Below are 21738 nucleotides of genomic sequence, written 5' to 3'. Positions count from 1 at the left end.
ACTAAAATGAACTAACAAACTGACTAAGCTATACTGGCATCCCTGCCCTTAGACCCCCCTTCGCGGTAAGGAAAAACTCCCAAAAAACCGGATAAACGAAGAAACCTCAGGGGTGCCCACATGAAGGAGGGATCCTCCCCCAGGACGGACAGGCGATTTACCAGAAATCTTAGAGAAGAATTAACGTATCTAACTCTACAACTACATATATAAAAGTCCAGCAGACGAGCTTCATCCAGCCGTGGTTATCGGGACAGTCAAAGGCGCGAGTCGAGCCGGAGACAGGAACCACAGCCAGGTGTAGGAGCAGGAGCAAAGGCGAGGTAAACGGTCAGGAACTGGAGCACGGATGAGCCAACTGGAGTCTGGAAGCACTCCCACTCCCCAGGAGGGGAGAGGAAAAGAGGGACAATACATGAATCGCACTGCACCAAACAGAGGCATGGAGAACTAAATGATAAATTATGATCAAGAATAGAGGAGAGAGGAAGGGTAGAAGTAAAAAAGGAAAGAGGACAGAACCCCAGTGTACCATAGTTACCCCAGCTTCAACTTCTAGCAGCCTTTTAAAAGAAATAGTTATTATTAAGTTTAATTTAAACAAACTAACATTAAGTTAAATAATCTCTGAATACTAACTAGTCTGACAATAAGCCTGTCCAAAGAGGAATGTTTTCAGTCTAACTTTGAATGTAGAAACTGAGTCGGCCTCTCTTCCATGAGCTGGGAGTTTATTCCATAAGACAGGGGCTTGGTGGCTAAACGCTCTACCTCCAACCGTACTTTTACTAATTCTAGGAACCACAAGCAGTCCTGCATTTAGTGACTGAAGTGTTCTGATTGGATGGTAAGGGACTATGAGGTCCTTAATATAGGACGGGGCCATTCCATGTAAGGCCTTATAGGTTAACAGGAGGATCTTGAACTGGATTCTAGAATCAACTGGGATCCAGTGAAGTGAAACCAACACAGGAGTGATGTGATCTCTTCTGCTAGTTCCTGCTAACAATCTAGCAGCTGCGTTCTGAACAAGCTGGAGACTTCTTAAGGAACTCTTAGGACACGCTGCTAACAAGGAGTTACAGTAATCCAGCCTCGACGTAACAAATGCATGGATGAGTTTTTCAGCATCACTCTTAGAAAGTATATTTCTGATCTTAGCAATATTCCGCAGGTGAAAAAAGGCAGTTCTACACGCCTGAGATATGTGAGCCTTAAATGATAAATCCTGGTCAAATAAAACCCCAAGGTTTCTAACTGTGGAATTGGGGGCTATACTTACACCATCCAGGGAGACTATCTGAGCAGACAGAGCATCTCTGAGGTTTTTAGGACCAAGTATAATGACCTCAGTTTTTTCTGGGTTCAAAAGGAGGTAATTAATTGTCATCCAGGTCTTGATGTCACTGATGCAGGCGTTCAGTTTCTCTATCTGGTCATTCTGGTCAGGCTTCATGGATAAATACAACTGCGTATCATCGGCATAACAATGAAAATTGATGCTGTGTTTCCTGATTATGTTTCCTAGGGGTAGCATATAAAGCGTAAACAGGATGGGTCCTAAGACTGAGTCCTGTGGGACTCCATAGTTGACTCGAGTGCACTGAGAGGAATGGCCATTTACATTAACGAACTGATACCTATCGGACAGATAGGATTTAAACCACTGGAGAGCAGATCCTCTGATCCCTATGTCCTGCTCTAATCTATGGAGTAAAATACCGTGGTCGATAGTGTCAAAGGCAGCACTGAGGTCCAACAGGACCAGAATAGAAAGTAGTCCCTTTTCTGAGGCCAATAACAAGTCATTAGAGACTCTAACTAGTGCAGTTTCCGTACTGTGGTGAGGTCTAAACCCCGACTGAAAGTCTTCAAAGTGGCTGTTGTCCTGTAGGTTGCGCTAAAGCTGCTTAACTACAACTCTTTCTAGGATTTTAGAAATAAAGGGCAGGTTTGATATCGGTCTATAGTTGGCCAAGATGCTAGGATCCAAACTGGGCTTTTTCAGAAGAGGTTTAACAACTGCATATTTAAAAGACTGTGGCACGTAACCCGTTTCCAGAGAGGCATTTATCATTGTTAATATGGGATCATTAATTAGGGGAAAAGTTTCTTTAAAAAGTCTAGTGGGAATTGGGTCTAACAGACACGTTGAGGATTTGGAGGACGTAATAATTGATGTTATTTCCGCTTGATCCACAGCAGTGAAGCAGTCTAATGTTACAGAGGTTTCTATGGATGCCTCCATTTCTACCGCTTCAGCCTGTTCTGGGCTGATAGTAGGAATAACTTGATTTAACTTATGTCTAATATTTGAGATTTTACTATCGAAAAATGTAAGAAAATCATCAGAGCTGAGAGAAACAGGAACATGTGGTTCTACTGAGCTCTGACTGCGAGTTAATTTAGCTATAGTGCTAAAAAGAAATCTTGGATTGTTTCCATTCTCTGATATTAAGGTTGAATAGTACTGGCTTCTAGCTCTACGCAGGGCTTTTTTATAATTTAATAGGCTATGTTTCCAGATATCCAGAGACTGCTCTGAACCGGAGCGGCGCCATTCTCTTTCCAACTTACGGGTTTCTCGTTTAAGAGAATGAGTTTCAGCGTTAAACCACGGTGCTACTCGGTTTTGTCTGACGAACTTAGGTTTCAGGGGGGCAACAACATCGAGTGTACTCCTGAGGGCTTGTAAGGCATCATTAACAAAGTGGTCATTTATACTAGGACTGATACTATGGGAGCTGGTCTCAGAGTATTTTCTCAGAATATCACTAAGTACTGGCTGAACTGTGTGTTTAAACTCAGACTCAGAACGGTCAGTTAAGGTTCTTCTAAGCTGTTTCTTATTCACTGGGGCAGAAGGATGTTCCAGTGTAAACTGGAAGGTAATCAGAAAGTGATCAGAAATGATGGGGTTAAGAGGAAGGACACTCAGCTGGCTGATCTCTATACCATGGGTTAGAACAAGGTCCAGGGTGTGCTTATGACAGTGAGTGGGTTCATTCACACTTTGGGTGAAACCAACATCATCTAATAAAGCTGCAAAAGCCTTTCCTAGGCAGTCACTGGGGTCATCAACATGAATATTAAAATCCCCTAATATTATAATTTGATCAGAATCTAAGACAATAGTCGATAGGAAGTCGGAAAACTCAGTTAAAAATTCTGAATATGGGCCGGGGGGGCGATAAATAATTATGAGTAAAACAGGTTTTGGAGTTTTCCTGTTTGGGTGACTTAAAGACAATATGATGCTTTCAAATGAATTATAAGCATTTTTAACTTTAGGGCTGAGAAGTAAGCTAGACTGTGATATTACTGCCAAACCACCTCCTTTCCCTGAAATCCTGGATTTCTGATAGTTAGCATAAGTGGGGGGGGTTGCTTCATTCAATCTAACATAGTCATCCTGATGGAGCCAAGTTTCTGTTAAGGCTAAAAGACTAAGATTGTTATCAGTAATTAACTCGTTGACTAAGAGGGACTTGGAGGAAATGGATCGAATGTTTAATAAACCGCATTTAATGACATCATAATTCTGCTTGTGAGAACTGCTGTCTGTCACTGTAAGGTTTCTATGACGCGCTCCTTTCATTTGTCTTTCAGCACATAAGCTAAAGCTAGGACCTGCTTGACTTTCCCTGCATGGGTTTTGCACCGGCACTAACCCTAAGGGAGGCTCAGAGGAGCGTTTTCCACTGCTGCTCTGCGCCCGGGTCTCGTCTCTGGATTGTCAGGTTAACAGACTAAGGCTAGCAGAAATGTTTCTAGAAAGAAGAGCGGCACCGTCCCGAGTGGGATGGACGCCGTCTCTCCGCATGAGACCGGGCTTCCCCCAAAACGCGCTCCAGTTATCCACAAAACCAACGCCGTTTTCTGGGCACCATCTAGAAAGCCAGCGGTTAAATGATGAAAAGCGGCTGTACATTTCATCATTGACTAAGTTCGGCAGGGGACCAGAGAAAATTACAGTGTCGGACATCGTCTTAGCCAGTTTACACACCGAAGTTACGTTTAACTTAACCACCTCTGACTGTCTCCGTCGGGCATCATTACCGCCTGCGTGAATCACGACTCGACGGAACCTGGACTTATTCTGAGCTAACATCCTAAGGTTCCCCTCGATGTCACCAACTCTGGCCCCCGGATAACACCTGACAGTAGCCGCTGGGAGCTCCACGTTTCTAACTTCAGAAGAGCCTATAACCAGAGTTGAGTGTTCAGCGGGTGTGTCGCTGAGGGGGGAGAACCTATTACTAACGTGGAGTCTCGGGTGCTCTAAGTTTTTGCGTTTAGCACTATGTTTCCTCCCAACCGGTACAAACCCCTGACTGTCTCCCGGCTGCTGGGAGGGCGCTGGGGTGCTAACTAAGTTAGCCCTGGTAGCGCGGCCCGCGCTACGAGTAACGACCTGGCTAGCCGGCTTAGCTTCCACTGTGCGGAGCCGCGCTTCTAACTGCTCCAGCCTGGCCTCCAAGTCTAACACAAGACTACACTTAACACACCTACCGCTATCTTCACTAAAGGAGGCAGGATCATCACTAAACATATGGCACATGGGGCAGGAGAAAGGAGGAGAGGCGGAAGGAGAGGTGGTGGCCATACTAGGTTCTAAGCTAAGGCTAGCGGTGTTTAAGTAAAGAGAAGTGGTTTATTTAGCAAAATGAGAAAAGTGAACAGCAAGCGGTTTAACAGTGGTGAATTCGCTAATAAAAGGTACTAGATGTGAATATTAACCCAGATAACCCTTAGAGTAAGCAATAGTAGTAAGGCTGATGCCAAACAAGAGGACAGCAGTCACACAGCTAGCACTGGGAATAGCTCACCCGGAAATGACGTCACAGGAAGTCCACACAACTCATCTCCTGGATCTGCTTGAGTTTCCTGATCACAAGAATGTCCACAAATGCTAACGCCGTCTGAGCAGCCAGTGAACACTGACACATTGTTCTGTGCGTTTCTGATTGGCGGCTCCAACTGCTCTGTTGTGCTGTGACTGATGTCCTGGCAGAGTGTGTGTCTCTGAAGCCTCGCAGCTCCTCCAGTTGAAAGTCACGAGTCTGCAGCAGATGATGGCTCATCTTTGACCCCTGAGAGAGGCCCAAAGCCTTCAGCACTGGGCCATGTTGTTCTCGCCGCTCCTCACGCCTGGATGTGTGCCGCGTTTACACGCTTAGCACTCACCTCCTCATCCCCCAGTTTGCAGCAGTGGGAGGAGCAGACCAGGACATTTTAGAGAATCCTAACATGGAGACAACAGTTTAGGGATGGGACCTTCCTGTTCCAACACCGCTGCACGTCAGAGCAGAAAGGAAGACATGGATGATCTAGTATGACTGATCTGCACAGAGTCCAGATCTGAACCCGACAGAAAACCTCACTCAGAGGAATCAGAGTGAAGACCGGCCTCATACTAAAGATCAGGAAAATTCCTGTAAATTCCTAAACCTGAGTGAATACACCCAGAGCAGCTGAAACTGATTTGGCTGCAGAAGGGGGGGTCACATTAAAGCACGGATCTCCAAACTTTTTGCACGGAGAGCCAGTGTGTGTAAGGTAACCACATTAGGAGTGCCAGACATCCATACTGTTATCTTTAAACCCAAACCTTTGATAAATGGAGCGTCACAATGATGTCATACGGCGTCCTTATGCCATCCAAGACGTCAGTCTTCTCTGATTTATTCCAGCTAAATTGTCCACACATCCGCACGGATCGTAAGCTATCGTCACGTCAGGTCACCGCCTGGCCTTGAATTGCCTCGCCTCGCCTTCTCCATCCACACGGATTCGCATTGTAAGCCAAGACTTTCCATTGACTTTATAAAGTGAAGATTCCTCTGCCGAGGTCTCCTAGTGTTTACAACTTCATCAGCGGCATCCAGGCTCTCTCCCCGCTCCCAGCGCTGTCCGCTCATTTCCTCTCACAGCTGTGAGTCTACCAAGTCCTGCTCCCCCTGCTGGCGGGAGGTTTCCACGCTCCTTCAGTACTGCAAACTTCTGACCAGGACAATAAACAGACTATTTAACCTTTACTCTTGGGTTTCCTTTTTGGCTGTCCTCGACAAAACCTGACAGAACGTTCCGGACATGACGGACCCAAAACCCACTCAGGAGTGGAAGGCATGAGTGGAGTCTGCAATCTACAACTTCGAGACACAGCTGGGGGAATTATCCTCAGAGTTACAAGAGATCTCCAGAAGACTGGACAAAGCCAGTATTGCCGCCAGTGTGACACCTGCCGGACCAGTAAGTCAACCTGCACCTGTACCTCATACCCACCCTCCGGAGAGATATGATCGGGATCCTACTTCATGGCGGACCTTTTTGACCCAGTGTGAAATCCAGCTTTCCCTGCACTAATCCTCTTTCTCCTGTGAGAAGGCCAAGGTGGCATATGTCATCTCCCTACTGATGGGGCGTGCTGCTCAGTGGGCTACTGCTGAATGTTCAAGGGGTTCCGAGGTTTGTTCCTCATACCAGAGTTTTTCAGCTCAGCTGAGTCGGGTTTTTGATCCATTGAAACCCCGGCAGGATGCAGCACACCAGTTGTCCCGTTTACGCCAGGGGAAAGACTCTGTCAATGATTATGCCATCAGGTGGCATAATCACACTGGCGGCTGACAGCCAATGGAACAATTATGCCCTGTTTGATATGTTCTACCAGGGTTTGTCTGAGCAGGTTAAGGACGAATTGGCAGCTCGTGAGCTGCCTCAAGATGTCAACAACCTCATCGCTCTAGCCTCCTGTATTGACCGGCGGATCCAGGAGAGGAGAGAGGAGAGGGCGCGAAGACCTGGTTCTCACAGTTTTTTCCAGTCACGTCCTTCTCCCACTAGAACATCACCTCTGATTCGCCATCCTGTGGAGGAGGAGCCGATGCAATTGGGTCGAACCAGCCTCTCCCGGGAGGAGAGAAAGAGACGCCTTAACGGAGGACTTTGTTTTTACTGTGGTTCTCCAGATCACCAAATCAATGGGTGCCCAGTAAAAGACAAGGCTCCACACGCAAGGAGGAGACGTGTGTGAGCCGTTCAATGTCCTCCTTTTCCGGTTCAGATCATCAGACCTGGGCCTTTTTTCATGTCGGAGGTGAGGTCTTCCCAGAGACTGTGTTCATTGATTCCGGTTCTGACAGTAACTTCATGTCTGAAGAATTCGTCAGAAAGTGGGGAATCAAAGTCTTCACCCTACCTAAACCACTATGTGTCAGAGCCATTGATGGGCACGTCATCACGTCTAGTCATCAGCTCACAGAACCAATAAGGATGCAGATTGATAATCACTTTGAGCAAATAAAGTTTCACGTCATTAAACAAACTAACTCTCCCCTTCTTTTGGGCTTAACTTGGTTGAAGGAACACAATCCTCAGATCGATTGGTTGTCTGGAACAGTCTTGGGTTGGGGGTCTGAGTGTCCTACTAATTGTCTTTGTGCTGTGGGAACGCCTTCACCAGATCAGAAAGTCACCACCATAGAAACCTATCCTGATCTATCCAGAGTTCCTGCGGTTTACCACGATCTCAAGGAGGTGTTTAACAAGATCAAGGCCTCTTCATTGCCTCCTCATCGTCCCTATGACTGTCCCATCGACCTGCTACCAGGTACGTCACCACCAAGGGGACATTTATATTCTCTGTCAGGTCCTGAGAGGGAGGCAATGGAGAAGTACATCAAGGAATCACTGGCAGCGGGCCTTATCCGTCCATCCTCTTCCCCGGCTGGTGCTGGCTTCTTCTTTGTCAAGAAGAAGGATGGAGCCCTACGCCCCTGCATTGACTACAGAGGCTTGAACCAGATCACTATCCGCAACAGTTACCCTCTTCTTCTAATGTCATCTGCTTTTGAACTCCTCCAGGGAACCAAAATCTTCACCAAACTGGACTTGGGCAATGCTTACCACCTAGTCAGAATGAGAACTGGAGACGAATGGAAGACTGCCTTCAATACTCCCTCAGGTCATTTTGAATACCAGGTCATGCCTTTCGGTCTTACCAATGCACCTGCGGTCTTCCAGAACCTCGTGAATGATGTCCTAGGTGATATGTTTAACAAGTAAGTGTTTGTCTACCTAGATGACATCCTGATATTTTCTCGCTCCAAGGCTGAACACATTCAGGATGTCTGTGCGGTTCCCCGGAGACTCCTTCAAAATCGACTGTTCGTCAAGGCTGAGAAGTGTGAATTTCACGCTTCTACCACATCATTCCTGGGCATGGTTATTGAGGGGGGTAAGGTAAAGATGGACCCAAGTAAGGTCCAAGCAGTCCTTAGCTGGTCAAGACCTGAGAACCGCAAACAACTCCGTTTTTTGGGTTTTGCCAATTTTTACCGGCGGTTTATAAAGGACTATAGTCGGGTTGCATCTCCATTGCATGCCCTCACTTCCTCTAAGAGGGTGTTTTTCTGGGATGAGGCTGCTGACAAGCCGTTTCTAACCTTAAAAAACCTATTTACATCGGCTCCGGTACTGATTACTCCTGACCCTACGAAACAGTTTATTGTAGAGGTGGATGCATCAGACATTGGAGTTGGGGCGGTACTATCCTAGAGATGTGGTCTGACCAAAAGATCCAACAAAGTGCCTTTTTCTCATGGCGGTTAACAAGTGCAGAATGCAATTATGACGTGGGTGACAGGGAGATGTTGGCTGTTAAAGAGGCTTTGGAGGCATGGCGTCATTGGCTGGAGGGGACCGAACTTCCTTTTCTGGTTTATACCGACCACAAGAACCTAGAGTTTCTGAAGTCTGCTAAGAGGGTTAACTCTCGTCAAGCTAGATGGGTGCTCTTTTTTAGCCGTTTCAATTTCACCCTGTCCTACAGGCCCGGATCGAAGAACACAAAAGCGGACGCCCTGTCCAGGAGGGACGGGGAGCCAGTAGCAGTGCCATTACCTCGGTCGGCACGAGTGGCTGTGCTCAATGCGGACATTGAGGAGGAGGTAATGGCAGCTGCCAGTAACACTGGATCTCCATCTGCCTTTCCCACTGTCCCTGCCTGTTCCTCTCACGGCTGTGAGTCTACCAAGTCCTGCTCCCCCTGCTGGCGGGAAGTTTCCACGGTCCTTCAGTACTGCAAACTCCTGACCAGGACAATAAACAGACTATTTACCCTTTACTCTTGGGTTTCCTTTTTGGCTGTCCTCGACAAAACCTGACAGGCTCTTTATTGACCGTGCACTAATGCACACATATGCAAGTGCCCTAAGGCCGTCCACACACTGCGCTCTGTCGAATTTCTTCATTTCTAACAGCCAGGCAACAGCCAGGCAACAGCCAGGCAGGAGCAACGCTGGTCATGTGACCAGCACCAACGGGCTCCTTACGTAGGTCCCAGGATTTGGGGGGAAATGACCCGTACAGGTTTGCCCATTCGTTGAGACTAAGGCAAACAGCTGTAAAAGAGGAAGAGAAATTCCCAACAAGCTTTAACAGTTCTAAACAAATCTCTTCTTCAAACTTTTGGAGAAAATCACTGAAGCTGAGGGTCAAAGGTCACCCAGTAGGGCTAGCATTGATAAAATATTTGCAGCCCTTAACCATGAATGGTAAACTCCAACTAAAGCCCTCAGCTTCTACATATTAAAACAAATGTTCAGTAGTGTTTATTTTATTTTTGTTTTGTATTTACCCAATCATCTAATTATTCCCAATTAAGCAGCAGGAGGCGCTATAGTTTGACTAACGTGTTGCTTTAACCCACTGGTAGCTAAACACAAGAAGAGCAACACAAAGTTCTTCGCTGGGATGTTTTCAATTCCAAAGAAGTCCACACTGTCGGGCAGACACTGTGTAGGTTTCCAACACAAATATTGCCAACATTTCTCAAGAGAAAGTAAAGAAAATATCGCTCAGCCTTTCATCAGCACCAGAAGGCAGGAGCTGCAGGGATCAGCGCTCAAATACCCTAAAGGACTGAGGTGGACATGCTACCCTGGAGCAGTGCTGACGAGTTTAAGATCTGATGGACTTTGTGGAACCAGCCTCCAGCATCTTGTCAGGACATACCACCACCGGGCTTTCAGAAGAAGTTCTGACGAGAACCGGATGTGTTTCCTGAACTGATATTTATAAAAAGCAAACTTGAGGGGAAAATGTGCGGTCCTTCACGCTCTGACCCAGGCGTACGCACAAAAACGGGTGAAATGAGAAACGGCGACACCGTCGGCAGATGGAAGAAACACCTGAAAGTGAAAATGACAATACTGCCTCTCAGAAATAACATGAAGACTTCACAAAGCAGGTCTGACAATTAACAGCTACACCAACACCCATTTGATCGATCAGCAGTGAAACAAACAAAAACATCAAACGAAAATTACAACAGAAATTCAAATGAACACATATTTGCAAAAAGAAAAGTGAAATATGTTCTGCAATATTGGCATGTTGTGCAATTCACCCTCATAAATAATATAGTTAACGGAACGAAATAATGTACAAAACTGATATTCTAGTTAATGTGTCCGTCTGGCGGAGCAGATATAGGTGCAGACAGACAGACAGATGTATTAATTGTCCACTGTGTTACGTGAACTCAAGGGGTTTAACCCAGATGCAGGAAGGACAAGGAGACTGAAGGAACTATGAAGGCTATTTAATGCCAAAGAGTTAAGCCAAACAGAGAACATCCAAACAGGACGCTGCGACAAACGTATGCAGGAACAGAAACCTTAAAAAGGAACCAAATCAAAGTATAATGAGAACCAGCTGTTGGGGGAAAACAGCGGACAGGGAAGGAAGGGCGACCTCCAGAGGGAGTACAGCTGAGCAGCAGGAGGGTGAATGTATCACACAGGGGAAAGTTGTTTTCATTGTAAAACATTTCTTCATAAGCTACGGAATCATGGTATGCATACATATGCATACTATGGTATGCATACCATGGTATCATGGTATGCATACATATGCCATACAATGTCTGGCGTATGCATGCATGTCTGAATGTGACATACAGCAACAAGAAATTACATTTGCTGAACAATTTTCCATTTCCATGTCGATTATTACTGACATCTGTAGCTTGTCAGATGCAATTAAATGGATGGTCTCTCATCAAGAGGGGTCAGCTCCGGTGTCCCCTTTCCCCCCCCCGTGGCAGACACACTCTGGTGATGGAGCGCTAGACGTCTTTTTGCCTCGACTTTGATGTCCGACCATTTCTTTTTATTTCGGCCACGGTCCGAGGTTGTGAGGCTGCAGGATTTACGGCGTCTGCCGCCGTTTGCCGCTCATGTGCATTAGTAATGCCCACACTGTGCCCTCCAAACAACACTTTTCTCCTCTTTTCCACCTCGCCAACGATAACTTTTACTTCACATTGAGTGAAGTTACGTTTTATTGATTTCCTCTCTGTGTTTGCCATGATTTCGCAATCAATGAATATTCATTTGTGGGCGTTTCACGGACTATTTATGGGTAACTATGGGTGTGTCATGAAGCCGCAAAAGCTGCGCTGCATTTAGAATTGATTGTGATTCATTAAGGGAAAACTCTGTAGGATGTGTGTGCGCACGGTTTTATAAATCCAAATATTTCTGTGCGTACGCACGTCCTATGTTTCATCCGTACGCCACTTCTGACGCAAATCCTACGCAAAGTTTTAGAAATGAGGCCCCAGGTTTCGCCTGGTGCTCCTTTTGGTTTGTCAGGTGTGAAAGCTCACCCAAACTCTGGTTTGGGTCTCTGTTCACTTGCAGATGAACTCTGGTGCGGTTCTCTTCTGAATGCAGACAGACTTTCCACAGAGAGGAGGAGAACCAAAGGGAGCAGATGCTGTGAGCACCGTGTGTTTGTGTGAATCTGAAGGAGTAGGAACCATGAAGTTGGAACTGCAGACCAACAGATCCACGAACGTCTTTGTTTTCTTGGTCTGAGCCGAAATCTGGATCAGAACTGGACGGATGGATGGATCTGATGTTACTCACCCGCTTAGGTTGGGGTGGTGATGGGCTGTAAGCCAGAGTGTAAACAAAGGGCAGGCTTACTGAGTGCCAACGGCCCCGCCCACAACTCAGTGGAGAATTTCTAAGGTTCCTGCTGCTCTGCAGAAACTATTTTTTAGAAAACAACCCAGTTTTTAAATTTTGCTAAGAAGAAATGGCATCATGATGATCAAAAGTCCAGTGGAAACACCTTTGGCATGGTTATGCAGAAAGCAATGGAGGGAGTTGAGGTTCTTGAAGAGGAAAAGTGGAGGAAGAAGTGTCGCCCTTTGAGAAGCTCAGACCAGCTTTGTGGTTCTTTGCTGGATTTGTACTGAGGAAATGGCGCATACCATGCCAGGTCTTTCAGTACCAATCCAGTTTATGGAGTGACCTTTATAAGAACTCCACCACCACCAACATGAACCTAAGCAGTGAGTTTTGGATGAAACCAGAAACTGAAGAGAGCGCTCCCACTCTGTCCTCTCCTGTCCTCACAACAGCTTCAGCGCCTCCTGTTGTGGAGGAGTCCCCTGGAGGAGGAGGTTCCTGCTTGAGGTTTGCTCCCCCAAACCGGGGCAGCAATAATGACAGACTGAAGTGGCTTTCCTCTCCCTGGATCTGTTTGATTATTTAAAATCCTTTTCTGTCCCAAGTCTGCATTCATTTTGGGGTAGAATCATGGGAATGGTGGCGGAAAGGCTTATCGTCCATCAGAGACAGCAGAGGAAGAATGAGTTAATTGCATTTTTTTTAGGAGCATCTCAAGTGGAAGCAGCTTAATGAGGTTGGGCGGCTCGGCTGCCGGAGAATCAATTAATTGTGATCTCAAATGTACTCATAATCCCCTCATTTGACAGCAGCACAGGTTCTGGGGAGGTATTAAGGTGGGGGGTGCAAATCATTAGCAGCTCTGGTCAAACAGAGCAGGCTGTGGGCTCCTCGTAAAGTGTTTCTGTGGACGCCGTCCTCTGAATTCAGACACACCCTCACTGCACTCAGCTGTTGTGTCAACAGCCACCATGTTTGCTTCTGCAGGGTGTTTGCATGTCCAAACGATGCTGTCACATCACGAAGGATCACCAGTGACTCCAGGAGATCTGGGTTCTAACTTGAATTGTGGTGCAGTTGGGGCGGCCGTGGTCCAGAGGTAGAGCGTTCAACCAGCAGAAGATTGCTGGTTTGTTTCCGGCATATGTGTCGAAGTGTCTTTGGATAAAGCACTGAACCCCATACTTCCCTTGTGGCCATAGGTTGGCGCCAGTGTCTGAATGTGTGTGTGAATGTCACACTCTCTGCTGCACCCATACGGGAATATCATCCAAACGTTCTTCCTCCATATGACGTAGGAAACCAAACTCAAACTGGTGTTTGTGAGCAGTGACTTGCTGAAGCTGCACACAGGACATCAGACATTTGACTGTCAGCAGCTTCAATCAGGAAGTTAGAAACTCAGGTCACTAAAGAAGCTTAGATTGTTCTTTGATATCTCTGCTGTCAGAATGAAACTGTCTGAGTTGTTGTGTCTTTGTGTGTGTGTGTGTGTGTAGTGTGACAGTGCAGGTTTTGTTATTTCCAGCTAATGTTGAGACCCAAACTCAGCAGACACGCCCTCAGGTGTAATGCATGTCACTGTAAATACCACTCATCCAAGTCTGTCGGTGTGGTCACAGCGGGCGCCCTCAGCCGCGGCTGTAAGGCAGTCAGGACGCAGCGTCATGGTCATCAACAGGACCCTTATGAAGGGGGCGGGGCTAACAGAAACTCCTTCTTTCTATTTTTTAAGCCCCTGAGGGGGAGAGGAAAACCAAACACAAACGGAGATTATGTTCAGTTCTCAGAAAAAGACATTTTACCAAAACAGACGGCGCCTGAAGTGGGGGGGGGGGGTCTGAACTTGAGTTCTACCAAAGACCTGCTTCTCTGCCAGACGTTAGATGGATCTTCTGCTTCTGAGGGTTGTGATGTTTCCCATCCACCCATTCACACACAAACTCAGGGTGTTTGCTCTGCACACCCACAACACCATTAAGGGGAGTGTTTATGCAGCAAGCTCACATGCAGGTAAAGTACATCTCACCTGCAGCTTCTCCTCCTCACACAAGCTTTCTTCTTAGTCAGGACACGGGAAGACCTTCAGCCAGAGGAGAAGCTGAAGCCACAGCTTCTGCTGGGGGGGGGCTCTACGACCTGTCGCAGCGTGTCCATAGAAAAAATGGGTAGCGCTTTCTTTTACAGCACATTTTTTACAGTGTATTTAAGTGGTATTTGCATGGTACTTATTGTGTAACTACTGGGTACTTACAGGGTATTTACATGGTACTTGCTGTGTATTTATGTGGTACTATTTGGTTCATACTTATGTGGTACATACTGGGTATTTCTAATATACTTACTGGGTATTTACATGTTGAGCAAAGGTGTCTTTTGTGGTACTTACCTCATGTAAGAACAAGGTAAGTACAAATAAAATACCTTGACCTTTAGGTCTGCACTCGTATGTTTCATGGTATTTACCATGAATTTACCACAGAAACTACCCCTTAAGTACAATGAAACTGGACTGTGAAAGAAAGTCAGTTAAGTAGTAAAGCTGTCCCAGCCTTTACTACTGAAAGTACTATGTAGTTGAGTGGAAATAGGGATGACTTTCTTTTACAGTCCAGTTTCATTGAACATAAGTACCGAGTAGACACAAAATTTACCCTGTAAGTACCAAGTATTTACACAATAAGTACCATGTAAATACCACTTAAGTATACTGTAAGTACTGTACTGTAAAAGAAAATGTTTCTAAAAAATTTGTATGAACATTTTCTCTACGGGTTTGCTGAGCGGTCTAAGACCTGGATATATCAGACGGGCCACCTGTGTACCCCATACCAGTTTGCCCATGTTTGCCCCACATTCAGCCCTCATCCACCCATACAGGCGGTTGGGACTAAGGCAAAGCCCACCGTGGCATTCACCATACCAGCATGGTTTGGACCTCTCTTGACCTTTCTCTTCCTGTGGTTTGGTTTGGTCTCTGTTTTGTTCTAGTCATGTTCTGTCTTTAACAAAATGACGGAGCTCAGCAGTAAAATAACAAAAACCACTGTCTGTCACGCCTCCGAGTGGAGAACAAGAGTCAGAGGTGGAGGCCAACAGTTTACATTGACCCTGGATTGGTCCAGGACCGGGCCTGGATTGGTCCAGGACTGACCCTGGACTGGTCCAGGACCGGGCCTGGATTGGTCCAGGACTGACCCTGGATTGGTCCAGGACCAATCCAGGATTGCCTGGATTGGTCCAGGACCGGGCCAGGATTGGTCCAGGACTGACCCTGGATTGGTCCAGGACCGACCCTGGATTGGTCCCGGACCGGGCCTGGATTGGTCCAGGACTGGTCCAGGACCGACCCTGGATTGGTCCAGGACCGGACAAACCCTGGATTGGTCCAGGACCGGGCCTGGATTGGTCCAGGACCGACCCTGGATTGGTCCAGGACCGGGCCTGGATTGGTCCAGGACTGGTCCAGGACCGACCCTGGATTGGTACAGGACCGGACCGACCCTGGATTGGTCCAGGACCGGGCCTGGATTGGTCCAGGACCGACCCTGGATTGGTCCGGGACGACCCTGGATTGGTCCAGGACCGACCCTGGATTGGTACAGGACCGGACCGACCCTGGATTGGTCCAGGACCGGGCCTGGATTGGTCCAGGACCGACCCTGGATTGGTCCGGGACGACCCTGGATTGGTCCAGGACCGACGCTGGATTGGTCCAGGACCGGGCCACTCACAGTGGATGATTTTGAATGGAAAAATGGTTTCTGGAACTAGGACAGAACATGTACCTTTGTCTTCTGACGTAGATTTCCTCTGAAATCCATTAAGAACAGATTATCCTGACGAGCTCTGCTGCCTCTCTACTCTCAGTGAAGCAGCAGGGCTTCTTCACTGTTTTGTCTGGTGGATGTGTCCTCACCGCCCCCACCAACACATCAAAGGCGGAGTCAGGAGGACACGCAAAGCACTGTAGAATGAAAAGCTTCTCGAGAGCCAAAAGTCCCATCCAGGTTCAACACAGTGAAGCCTCTCTGTGCGTTCATGTAAAAAACCACGATTGGAGCAGGATAGGAACAAGGAAGACCCCCACCCCCACCCCCCGATGCAGCCATGGATGGAGAGGCCACAGTTCCATCATGGAGGTTCTTCTCTGGGAAACATTTGTAACATTCCCTCAGATGAAGCATGGTGACTGACTGTCCCTTCAGCAACCTTAGCCCCCCGTGTCAGACTGGGGGGTGGGGGTCCCCAAGATCCGAGTGTGAAACCAGAAAGTTTCCTGAGCTGCAAACACAAACTGGAATGCCCTCTTCTTCATCACATGATCCACAGGCTGAAAACAGGAAGTTTCCTAACCTTTTGTTCCCTCTCATTTCTAGAATGAAGAACAAGCTCTGGTACTTTGAGTTCGGCACCACAGAGACCATATCTGCAACCTGCAAGAAGCTGAACGAGTGCATTGAAGTGGAGGTGAGATGCTCCATCTTTTATTTCCGGAAGTCTTTCTATTTGCTCCTGAAAAGGTGCAAGATTCTTAGATAATCTTCACATTGCAGCTCCTCAGTCACCGTGTCTGCTCAGACCAGCAGGAAGCACAGATGCTGACATGAAACTTACTTCCACACAGTTACATATCAGAAATCCAACGTGTTTGTCCTGGATGAAGAGAGGAGAGGACATGTGTCGTCCTCTGCTGAAGCTTTCACAAAAGCAGACGCTCCAAATAAGAGTCACAGAAGAGATGAGCAAGATCAGAAAAGACTTCAGGGAAAAGGTGATCATCGGGGTGATATGTTGTTTCCACCTTTATGTTTATTGAGGCCATCTCAATTATGACAGTAATCTAGAGGTATTGATTTATGGTTCCAGGAAACGGCCATTAATTTGCATCAAATGAATGGATGAACAAAGTTAAACTCCCATAATGCACTGCTGCTTGCTTGCTTAAGTCATTGTCCACAACTAGGAGCGCGGCTAAAAAATGATAAAATTGTGTCGTTATTGACCCTTCAGCCGATGTCCAACCAGACTGCAGGGTTGGGGGGGGGGGGGGGGGGGTCCTGTTTGACCCATGGGTCAAAAACAGCAAACTGCTCTGCTGCAGTTTTCAAACATAGATGGGCCACTGTGCTGATCAGTCCATGCTGGTTCAAAATCTGGAGTGCACAGAGTCCATGTCTGCTACCCCACCACCACCACCTCCTCCTCTGTGCTCAGCAACGCTGGTGACCGTCAGAGGACAGAAACTGGGGTCAAACAGAGATGGACAGAAGCTGTGGTGCTTGATGAATAAAAGGCGCATAATCACTGTACCTCCATTAATAACAATATCTTTCAAATTCTCCACCCTTGGATAACTCTTAAAAAAAGTTTATTTTCCACACTACAACCTTTTTTTTATACATTTCTCTTTTGCATGAGTTCGTCTGTTTCCCAGATTCTTTTTAGTGCAGTTTTGTACGCTAATATCCAACACGCTGCTATGTTCTGATTGGCTGTTGATGTTGTCAATCCATCCCGTCCATGTCGATGCGTGCAGCTGCCAGAGTTGCAGATCTATAATCCTGGACTTATTGTACTATGAAGGTTGAACTTTGAGAGTTTAAAGAAGAAAGAAACGTGTGGAAATGTTCACGTCTGTGTAGTGAGGAGTTTTTCAGCCTGAAAACGTCTAGAATCCTACTCCATGGATTTGGATGCGTGCTATTCTTAGAACGTAACTCTTGCGATAAACAAGTGAGCACTGTCAACATAAAGGAATGTCTGAACTAGTGTCAGTCTCAGCTCTAAACATTAGATGTTCTCAGACTGGTGGTGTTCAAGCTTTAGCTTCATTCATGGTCATACTTTTAAGAGGTGTCCCTGAAAGGCCCTGAGCTCAGACCTCCTGGAGATGGTGCAGCACGTCTCCACGTTCAGCGAGGTGGGCCTGGAGGTCGTACCAGCGCCCCCTTTCTGTCCCCACCTGTTTGAGTGTAGACAAACACGTGATGGAACCATTTCTGTCAGGCTGATTAGGAGCTTTCAACTAATCAATGGAAACTTTTCTTTCGCCCCAATGGCTGCAAACGTCATCATCACTTTTAACGTTACTTGACATTTAATCACAGGGTATAATTTAGCTTCAGAACAGAAGCACAGGGTGTCTCTGATGACAATTTGCCAAGTTTGTATGAAAAATGACTCGGAGACTTTAGTTCTGATCCCTTTAGATCAGATTGCATAATGAAATGAAACCAACAGTGAATAAAGATAAAAACAAAACCTGCTTGTTCTGTCAGGCCGTAAAAAGACTGATGCTTCTGTTGTGTAAAGATGAACCCGTGAAGAAACCACCATGTCTCCCCTGACAGAGCAAATCTGCCACTTATGGTGAACAGTTCCTCTCCAGGGTTTGTAGATCTGCTCTCCTCTTTCACACATCTGTGGTGGAACATGAGGGTCGTTGAGAGTGTGTAAGGGCCTAGCTTCTTCATCATTGGCATAATTGTTTATGTTTATTAATAAATCAGTCTTCTTCACTACATTGAACTAATGGTTACTTTTGTGCTCCTTTGAAGGCTTTTTTTAAACAAAAACACAAAAAACTAGCAATGTGGGCAGCAAAACAACACACCAATTCTGTAAGTCCAAATCCTAAAGTCGGTGTTGAAAAACAACGCATAAACCCCTCCCACTTCTGACCAATGTGTCTGATTTGCAACAAGAGAGCAGCGGAGGCAACTGCAACAAAGCAATCTGATGGCAACTTTAAGTGGTTAAAATAAGACCAGTCAAGCTGCAAATAAAGCAAATGTTGGAAGAAGAAAGAAACAAAACACAAATTCTGTAAGCAAAGGTGCACAATTCCTGTTGGTAAATTGAAGAATTGCTTTTGCAGAATACCAGAGATTTTTTATGGATATACTAAAAGTATTGCTTGAAAGACAAATATAACTCCAAGGAGGGTCTAAGGGCAGGGATGCCCAGTTTCGTTTAGAATTTTCCTATTAAATTCTATGACTTAATGTTTCTTATGATTGTATGTTTATTATACAAGTACTGGTATGAAGCCAATTGAGACGACTAATGTTGTAATATTGGGCTGTAGAAATAAAATTGAATTGACCGGAATTGAACTCCATATAATTTTGGCCCTAACGTATACGAAAGTATTGGTCTTCCCATCAGGCTAATAAAACTGGAAGAGCAGCCAGATTTTTCTTTTGCATTCAGCTGTGTGGGAAGTTACAGCAGAAAGTCAAATTAAACTGGAATTTCCGTTTCACAGCATCTTCACACCTGGCTGCTGTAATCATGCGGTGTGAGCACATGGACAGCCTGCACAGCTCATTTCTAAAAGCAGAGAGCTTTAAGGTGAGCTGTGTGCGTTCTGTTCCCACTGCTGACTGCCTCTGCTGGGTCTGCGGCCCGTCCTGCTGCATCTCTGCAGTAACTGCAGCTTCTTCCTGAGAATCTCAAGCCAACATAACGTTGGTATCCATCAAGTCTGACCTCAATGAAACTGTTTCCTCTCACCCTTCAAGCTGTTGGTTGCTGACAGTTTTGAGTACATTTTTCTGTTGGCTGTTTGCCCTCCCTTTGTATGTTTCCAAGCTCACGTGCAGGTAAAGGGGGAGGAGCCACAGCTATGTTCTTTTTCATGTTGCAAGAAGTTATGCAAAACAGTTGTGACTTGGTTAATTCTTCTCTAAGAGTTCTGGTAAATCGCCTGTCCGTCCTGGGGGAGGATCCCTCCTTCATGTGGACACCCCTGAGGTTTCTTCGTCTTTTCCGGAATCCGTTTTTTTAGGAGTTTTTCCTTACAGAGAAGGGGGGTCTAAGGGCAGGGATGCCAGTATAGCTTAGTCAGTTTGTTAGTTTATATTTTCCTATTGAACTCTTTGAATTCATGATCCTTTTGAGTTCATGTTTTACTTTGAAGTCCATCGAGACGACTGTTGTTGTGATTTTGGGCTATACAAATAAAATTGAATTGAATTGAATTGAATTGAATTGAATTGAATTGAATTGAATTGAATTGAATTGAATTGAATTGAATTGGATGGATGGATGGATGGATGGATGGATGGATGGATGGATGGATGGATGGATGGATGGATGGATGGATGGATGGATGCATGGATGGATAGATGGATGGATGGATGGATGGATGGATGGATGGATGCATGGATGGATAGATGGATGGATGGATGGATGGATGGATGGATGGATGGATGCATGGATGGATGGATGGATGGATGGATGGATGGATGGATGGATGGATGGATGCATGGATGGATGGATGGATGCATGGATGGATAGATGGATGCATGGATGGATGGATGCATGGATGCATGGATGGATAGATGGATGGATGGATGGATGGATGGATGGATGGATGGATGCATGGATGGATGGATGGATGGATGGATGGATGGATGGATGGATGGATGGATGCATGGATGGATGGATGGATGGATGGATGGATGGATGGATGGATGGATGGATGGATGGATGGATGGATGGATGGATGGATGGATGCATGGAGGGATGGATGGATGGATGGATGGTCCTGGTTTGAAGGACCAAGGAACAGGTGGGAACAGTGGGGGGAGGTTTTGGGGTGGAATTGGAGCTCACTTGTAACAACTTGCCTAAATATTGTCTCCCCCCAGTGTGACGGCGTGACCCTGGACCTCAGCAACACATCCCTGGAGGGCATTGCTGTTCTTAACATTCCCAGCATGCACGGCGGCTCCAATCTGTGGGGTGAGACCAAGAAAAGGAGGAACTACAGTCGCATGAGCAAGAAGGTCACAGACAAAATCCCCTCCATCACTGTCACAGGTGCTAAAGTGCTGAAGTTCTGCATGCAGGGTGAGTCCCAGCAGGAACCCAGAAATCAATCTGGACGATTGTCTTTATAGCTGTTGGATAAAAAACTGCAGATCAGCACAAATCTTTGCCTTTCTTATTTTAGTTCCACCTGTTCCAACAACACATGACTTGAAATGCACATCAGGACATGGCGACATAAAGATAGAACACCAATTAAACACGAACACTGGGGGACAGGCCACCCTCTAAATCCCATAGACAAATGTGGGTCTAGCAGGCAGAAGTTTCAGAACACTGCAGTGTTTCCTGGTCCAGAAAAGACTCTTTGTCTTATTCTGACGTCTTAGCACGTCTTAGCTTCCTGGCTCGGGTGATCCAGCCAGCCTGCAGCTCCTCCTCTTCCCATTTCAAACTCAGACAGTCTCACTACATCTACCACAAAGCTGTTGTCCTGTGACCCATCTATCCTGCAGGAGTTAACTCTCAAAAACCCGTCCTCTGGTTCACGAGTGACTTTGGGTCTGACAGAACTTTTCCTGTCAGAGTTTCCAACAGTTTCTGATCAACTTTTGATGCTTTCAAATCTATAGGTTGTAAATACATTTTTGGGGCACAATTGTACTTTTAAACACTCAACTCAACTGTTTACAGGGACTTTACTATTTGTTTTGTATCTATCTCAGTAATGGGAGGTGGCGTTTTGCTCCTTCCCCTTAGCTATTATTAATGGAGTCCAAATCCGTGGATGAAAACATGACAGTTGTGCAGCAATAAGATGTGACACCAGTAAGACTTCAGGAAGTTGAGATAAAAGACAAACTTTGGAAAAAATGTTGCACAAATAAAAATTATTTGCAATAACAATCAACTCCGTAATAAAACAGTAATTCTTGTATTGTTGACTCTCATCCAGGAAAGAGTCAACAATTTCTAGAAA

The 21738-nt window shown here is 46.1% G+C and overlaps 1 protein-coding gene across 6 annotated transcripts in view; it reads left to right on the top strand.

Annotated features, from left to right (window-relative positions):
- The window catches only part of dgkg (diacylglycerol kinase, gamma), a 208322-nt gene that overhangs the window by 135179 nt on the left and 51405 nt on the right, over positions 1-21738 (top strand). For 5 of the 6 annotated variants that reach the window (XR_013652859.1, XM_078939829.1, XM_078939828.1 and 2 more), the window contains exons 21-22: positions 16361-16451; positions 20639-20840. Coding sequence is in view for 5 of the 6 variants with exons in the window: in XM_078939829.1 (XP_078795955.1) it covers positions 16361-16451; positions 20639-20840 (293 nt within the window). In the remaining variant the exon portion in view is untranslated. Of the gene's footprint in view, positions 1-16360; positions 16452-19251; positions 19291-20638; positions 20841-21738 lie in introns of those variants that run through there. The other variant, XM_078939830.1, reaches the window with a different exon arrangement.

The sequence above is a fragment of the Oryzias latipes genome, chromosome 21 (assembly GCF_053564925.1).
Source record: "Oryzias latipes strain Hd-rR chromosome 21, Olatipes_Hd-rR_3.1".
Classification (NCBI taxonomy): domain Eukaryota; kingdom Metazoa; phylum Chordata; class Actinopteri; order Beloniformes; family Adrianichthyidae; genus Oryzias; species Oryzias latipes.
Note: the sequence above shows the minus strand (reverse complement) of the source record. Positions and strands in the feature narration are given on the sequence as shown.